Source organism: Sinocyclocheilus anshuiensis, unplaced genomic scaffold, assembly GCF_001515605.1.
Source record: "Sinocyclocheilus anshuiensis isolate Anshui unplaced genomic scaffold, SAMN03320099.WGS_v1.1 scaffold330, whole genome shotgun sequence".
Lineage (NCBI taxonomy): Eukaryota > Metazoa > Chordata > Actinopteri > Cypriniformes > Cyprinidae > Sinocyclocheilus > Sinocyclocheilus anshuiensis.
Window position 1 is genome coordinate 1,673,331 of NW_015547689.1, and position 7,314 is coordinate 1,680,644.

General features: G+C 35.5%; 1 protein-coding gene across 2 annotated transcripts in view; it reads left to right on the top strand.

Annotated features, from left to right (window-relative positions):
- The first annotated feature begins 3,594 nt into the window (after positions 1 to 3,594).
- LOC107703541 (S-phase kinase-associated protein 2-like) overlaps positions 3,595 to 7,314 on the top strand; it is a 20,693-nt gene continuing 16,973 nt past the window's right edge. The window contains exons 1-5 of one of the 2 annotated variants that reach the window (XM_016506212.1): positions 3,595 to 3,809; positions 4,573 to 4,808; positions 5,990 to 6,104; positions 6,203 to 6,346; positions 6,451 to 6,585. In XM_016506212.1, coding sequence (XP_016361698.1) covers positions 3,796 to 3,809; positions 4,573 to 4,808; positions 5,990 to 6,104; positions 6,203 to 6,346; positions 6,451 to 6,585 — 644 coding nt within the window. In that variant the 5' untranslated portion in view covers positions 3,595 to 3,795. The remainder of the gene's footprint in view (positions 3,810 to 4,572; positions 4,809 to 5,989; positions 6,105 to 6,202; positions 6,347 to 6,450; positions 6,586 to 7,314) is intronic. The other variant, XM_016506213.1, reaches the window with a different exon arrangement.

A 7,314-nucleotide genomic window follows, 5' to 3' on the forward strand; every position in this document is an offset into this window, starting at 1 on the left:
TTGGTTTAATCCAAGTCTTCTAAAAAGACATTTGCTTATATGATGAACAGATTTTAATATAGGCTTTTATTTACATACATATAAATATTGATCAATTACCATTACAAAAATCTCAATCTTAAACATTTGCTCATTCTGTGTATTTGTGTCTTTAAAATAAGGTAACTTTGTTGCAAAAGCTTACAGCACAAGGAAGCTTGATTTCAAATTTGATTTCAAACTGAATTGAATTTGCAAAAAAAGACAAGTACACATTCAGTAATAAAATTATAAAACAAATGACCTCAATTCTGTCGAGGTCTCCGAAATATGACACCACTGAATTGTTATAAGCAGTGATTTAAGAGCCATATATGTTAGGCCTATTTATTTAGATAAATAGAACATCAGATGGCTTTGACCTGTAATGACTGTACAATGTAGTGATGCAGTTAGGCAGACTAGGATATTTATATGTACAAATCATACAAATATCCCATTCCAAAACATTTTAGCATAAACTTACATTGTAAAGAAATGAAAGTTCCATCTTTGATTGTTGAAAGACTTTCTGGTGCATTTCACTTACATCCAATACAATTTCCAGTAGGATTTTCATCGTTAAAGCGTGGATCTATTCTGAATGGTTGATAACTTTTGACAGTTGAATCCAGGAGCAAAGAGAATTAATTTCTACTTTAAAAGCAAGGAGAGATCGCGATTGCACAGTCTGCGCACAAGCAATATCGGAGTGGCCGGTTCAGATATCAGGGCTTTTATTGGTCCGTTTACTGTCGGATATCTTTATCTATCTCCTGAAGTTATCAGTTATCGGCTACTGAAGTGCCGTCAAAGGTTTGAATATCAATTAAAATTGTGGGCGTACTCAGTAACGAACTATGATTTAAAAGTAACGAAGTAGATTATTTTGCTTAATTTGTACTTAAGTACAAGTAAAGGTACAGCTTTAAAAAATATACTAAAAAAAGTACAAGTACCCGAAAAAGCTACTTAATTACAGTACTGTGAGTAGTTGTAATTCGTTACCTCCACCACTAATGAATGCATTAACTAGCTTTTCTGCATCAGAACCAGGTAACATGTTTCGTAGCTTGGCAATGTTTCTCAGATGGAGGAATGTTGTTTTTGTAACATGGGAAAGTAGATTATTTTGCTTAATTTGTACTTAAGTACAAGTAAAGGTACAGCTTTAAAAAATATACTAAAAAAAGTACAAGTACCCGAAAAAGCTACTTAATTACAGTACTGTGAGTAGTTGTAATTCGTTACCTCCACCACTAATGAATGCATTAACTAGCTTTTCTGCATCAGAACCAGGTAACATGTTTCGTAGCTTGGCAATGTTTCTAAGATGGAAGAATGTTGTTTTTGTAACATGGGAAATATGATTTTCAAAAGACAAGTTGCTATCTAATGTAACACCCAGATTTTTGACTGTAGAGGAAGTAACAGTAGCCTACATCCGTCTAGTTGCAAATTGAATCTTGTAGAGATTCTGTGTACTGCTTTTTGGTCCAATAAGTAATATCTCTGTCCGAATTCAGTAGGAGAAAATTATTGGTCATCCAATCTTTTACATTTTTAATACACTCTGTTAGCTTAGTTTAGAAGTTTCATCTGGTCTTGTTGAGATATATAGTTGAGTATCATCAGCATAACAATGGAAACTAATTCCGTATATTCTAATAATATTACCAAGGGGTAACATGTATATTGAAAATAGCAGAGGACCTGGGACAGATCCTTGTGGCACTTCACTGGAATTAATTGAGATGACTCCCCATTTAAATAAAGTGGTAGCGATCGAACAGGTAGGATCTAAACCATCTTAAAGCCTTGCCTTGAATACCTGTATAGTTTTGTAATCGATCTATGAGTATGTCATGATCTATTTTGCCGAACGCAGCACTAAGATAAATTAAAACTAGCAATGAGATGCAGCCTTGGTCTGACGGAAGAAGCAAGTCATTTTTAATTTTAACAAGTGCAGTTTCTGTGCTATGATGGGGCCTGAAACCTGACTGAAATTCTTCAGTCATGATATAGTGATATAGTGACTTGATATAGTGATATTTTGTGGTGTCTCTATGATGCATGCAAAGTTGATTTTATTTTTTCTTTGTAAACAGACAGAGAAAATGGTCTGTGTCTATGATGTCTTTTTTTTTTCAATTCTTCTTTTAGGTCACATTACTGGTTCTGCAGCTGGTACAGATACTCCAAATATGGAAAACAGCCTTGCTTGCTTATGTACTGTATATGCACTACGTTTAGGCTTTATCAGCAGGAAGGACTGGTGCAGTAGAACAAAGCCTTTGCAGATGTGACATGCAGACCTGCAAAGCCACAGGTTTCTAGGCAGCAAACTCTAAGGATTACACTACTGCGGTAAAGTGCATGGATAATGTATTTCTCTCTCTCTCTCTCTGAGTTGGTTACAAGTTGCTATATAAGGACTACTTGGATTCTTTTTGCAATAGACCAATTTGCAGTAGACGTCACTTGTACTTGCATTGTAGTGGCAGAAAAACACTGGTATCAAGTGGAGGGAAACAGGTAAAAATCCATGGAATAAGAGAAAAAATGTATTGTAGTGCCTTTAGATGTCAGAATCGGAATGCAAATACATTTTTATAGAATACTGTCATCAAAAGAATCCATTTGAAGCTAAACGCAGACTTTTAGACAGACAGACTATGGATGAAACCTGCTATGATTACCCTCCTTTTAAAGCATAAATTTGATTTATATCAATATATAATATATAATTTAACAATAGGTCTACATAATATTCACATATGCAGTTCATAGGGGACATAATGTATTAGCCCTACAGTTACAGCATAGCCTATTATTTAAACCTAAAACATTTGACATAATATTTACCTATTTTATCTCACAATTCTGACATTTTTTCTTGCAAATGCAAAATTATATCTCCTAGTTCAGACTTTATAACTTGATTTAAATCAACAATTGCGAGTTTGTCATTCTGAGGGAGAAAAAGCCAAAAGTGTGGCATTTAAAAATAAACTCGTGATTCTGAGTCGAGGGGGGAAAAAAGAGAATGATGAGTTGATTTTTTTGTATCATAATTGTGAGATATAATTTCGGAATTGCAAAAAAATTAAAAGTCAGAATTTTGAAATATAAACTCAAAATAACTTTTTTATTCTTTTATTCCATGGTTTCCATAGATTGCTACTTTAAAACGGCAATTTTCTGCCACCAGATAGGCCCCGCCCATAAAAAACGTCATCACTTTTTGCAAACACAGAAATTGGTCTATTTAGTTACCCACTTCTTAGCACAGCAGCTACAAAAATCATGTTTGAGGCATGATTGTATTTTATCTGTTATAAAATACACCTTGAAAGTCTTTCCAAGTAATGTCAGCCATTATTTTACTGGTAAATAAATGTTTAGGCCTGCATGTATTGTATGGTTTGGTGCATCAAGTACATTTTTTTAATTAGAATGCGTTTTGAATTTTACGTTTGGGATGAAAGTGACTTAATTTTTGCATGACTCCATGTTTTGGTGTGTGTACTGTAGAGTCATATGGTGTGTTTAGTCCTCCACAGTAGAGGGCGGCAAGTCGATACTCCTCCGTAAACTTGGTCAGAAATGCATCACTTCCGTCGACCTACATTGGAAACCAATGGCATCGCAGCAGAACAGGCGGTCCAGAGGCAGGTTTAAATGCGCCGCCAGCCTGCGCGCAGCACAAGAGAAGCCTTGCTGCATCTGAAAGTTTGCAGAAGTGAATACTTCTAATAACAGTACAAAGTCAGGATGTCAAACGAACGGTAATAGGCTCTTTTTATTTACTAAACCTCAAGTATTGTTTGTTTACATTGCGCGTGTTTTCCTAAAATTAATTGATGTGAGTGTTTTTCTGTATAAGTCAGGCTACTAACGTTGCCTTTGGATTCTCCCTCCACTTTGGTGCATTTTGTAAGTTCTATAACTTGTTGGTGTATTATAAAAAACACTGAGGACAATAATAAACTTACCTGTTAAAACATGAGTTTAGATCGGTTGTGCATAGACCGGCGGGACGCTTTTTTAAAAATGCATTTAGTCGAATGTGCTGTTGGCGCGCGCCATAGTTCGATTTTTTTTTTTTCACTAATGTATTTATTTAAGCAAATCTAAATTTTGCAAGCTCCGTAAATCTTTTTAATGGTGTCATTAGTTAATATATAGTTTAGTTTTTCGGAAACACAAGTTAGTATGGAGGCCATTTTTGGTATAGGGGTAGCTCGCGACAAATGGCGTGCATCACAGAACTTATGAAGTGAGCTTGCAGTTTACAGTGCAAGTTAGAAACAATCAAAAACGGTTGTTGTCAATGTGTTATTAGATATTGCATATTGTGTAGTGAGAAGTTACGCTTTTTCTAAGATTGTTTTAGGTTGAACTTATTTAATGAGGACTGTTTAACCTTAGGTTTGGGAGATCGCGGTTATTGTTTCATATTGCTTTGTGCTGTTATACCTTTGTATATCCTTATAACAACACGCAATGGTGGTGTTGCTGTTGCTTAACGTTTTTCTTGTTTTTATGTAGACCGTTTCAAGAACTGAGTGAGAATTTGGAGGGATCCCTGTGCAGGCCTCAGAGGAGTAAATGGAAAAAGCGGCCCTCCTGCAGTGGGGGTCTAGACACCGAGAACACTCCGAACGAGCTCATCCAGCAGTGGTCACCCCCACACAAAAAGATACTGACTTGTGCAAAAGGGAAAGAAAATGAAGAAAACGCATTTGTTCTTGCCAGACGTCCCAGGAAAAGAAGAGAATCGTCAGGTTTGTGACTTGAGAAACTGAACCCAGTAAAGCCTTCTGTATTATGTTTGATGCATGCATTTCTATCATGATCTCAGTTTTGCTGAAAAACCTGTTGTACATAATCTACTACATGCCTTCTACCCTCTGATTATTGGTTCATACTTTTTTTTTTAAGTAAGGAAAATTGGTGTTTTAGTGTAATTGTAAAAATGTCCACCTTCAGGTTTTGTCTTATTGCTGTAAAATTTGAAAATAATTATTTATCTATAATTTAATTATTTATTTATTTTAAGTAAACATAACTCTTATTATTATTTCAAAAAAGATGTCAACATTTAATAGTCTGAAGCAACTTTGGTTTACTTATCCATACATAATTTTTCAGAAATATCATTTTAATATGCAAATATAATACACCAGGCTTTTGAGAACAGTTTATTTCTACATCTCTCAATTATCATTGTATTGTATTGCATTATTTGTTTTGCCCCCACAATAAAAACTACAGAGCTTTGATCATAAAACTAAGCTTCAAAATGTCATATTACCAAGTCATATTATTGGAAGATAGAAATATCATTTGTTACTATATATGTATTTTATGCAAGTAGTCTTTTATAAAAAAAATCTTATTGTTTTACATTACAAGAATTTTACATAACATACTTTTTGGCAACATAACATCTGCACCAAATTGCATAATTTTGTTTTGATTTATTTTGGGCCTCTGAATATAATTCAAGTGTGAGATCCATTTTCTAACTATATTAAACTGTATGAGCCATAAAAGCCTGATGCATCAAATATGATACAAAACAAAAATCGAAAATTTTAAAACGGATTTTCTTTTTTTGTTTGTGTTTTTGTCTAAAGTTTCTGTGAACCTTATTAAAGTAATAGATTTTTCTGCGTATTTCATAGGTAAAGCTTTACAGGTTTAATGCAGTACTGTATATCTGATTGTAAATACATATTTTGTGTGTGTGTAAAAGATGTAAAGGGAACATGGGACATAGATGCATGAACAAACAACTTAGCAATACCTTGTAAACTTCCACTTTGGTGGCCACTTACTGTTTCTCCAGATAATTTAGTTGACATTTATTAGTTAATAGTTGGAATTATAATTGCTTATAAGAGATAACATGGCCTTGTATGGGCAGTAGAGAGTCTAATTTGTTAACTTGTTTGTCCCTCAGCAGGCTTGTGTTTGGACAGTCTGCCTGATGAGCTATTGCTGGGAATCCTGTCTCGTCTCTCACTGCAAGATCTCCTCCGGACATCACGGGTCTGCAAGCGCTGGCATTGTTTAGCGTAAGTTATTCATACACTTTTCTTACAAAGTTGGAAGTTTGGAAGACCACTGATCACCTGTGATGCAAATAATAATAGTCAAAATTGTGCATCTGTAGGTTTGATGAATCTCTGTGGCACAGTGTGGACCTGGTGGGAAAGTCTCAGTTAGATGCTGAGCTTGGGCAGGTTCTCTCAGCTGGAGCCTTGAGGCTGCGCTGTCCACACACCTGCATCGGTCAATCCAGCTTTAAAAGTGCCCAGTGAGTAATGCGTGTTTTCACAGTGCCACGATAAAGTCATGTTTTGTAAGTGGTGCTGTTGTTGGCATCTTACGTTTGTAAATTTAGTGCATTTTGAATTACAGGAAACTTCGTGTCCAACATCTGGATTTATCAAACTGCACAGTGGAGACGTCTGTTCTCGAAGACATCCTGTCACGCTGCAAACATCTACAGAATCTCAGTCTCGAAGGACTGGTGCTCTCTGATAGCATAATTCAGTAAGTTATAGTCTAAAAGACATTTTACACACTACAGCGTGTAAGTGTAGTTGTTTTTTTTTTTTTATTAGCTGCACATATTTACCAATCAAAAAGGGTTTTAATCACAACAAATCAAATAGCATTTAGTGTTTGTGTTAAAAGACTGGAGAAAATTAGTGGTCGACCAATATAGTTTTTTTGACAGCCGATGCCGATATCTTGGATAGCAGGGTGGCCCATATAGCCTAAAGCTGATATAATTTTATTTATTTTAATTAATATTTAAGAAATTTGAAATCATTTGAAAATGGATTAAAGGGGTCATATGATGCGATTTCAATTTTTCGTTTCTCTTTGGAGTGTTACAAGCTCTTGGTGCATAAAGAAGATCTGTGGATTTGAGACTTTAGTCTTTGCAACTTTAAAGAGATATTCTTTATAAAAGTTAAGAGTCAACCACGCCTACCTAAAACAGCTCGTTCTAACACGCCCCCACATGTCTACGTCACGATGTGGGAAGATTTGCATAACGCCGCCCAAATGTTCACACAAAGAAAGAAGGCGTAACTTTTATTCTCACTGTAGTATTGTTGTTGCTGCCGCCACCGCCATGTCGTGAAGGCGCTGTGTGTTTCGTTGTGAAAGCGAAACTACTTTGTTTGGCCTTCCAAAAGAGGACTACATCCGCTTCGTCATGCCTAGAGCTGATCCGTGCTGGTCGCTGAGGAAATACATCAACTTCGCGCT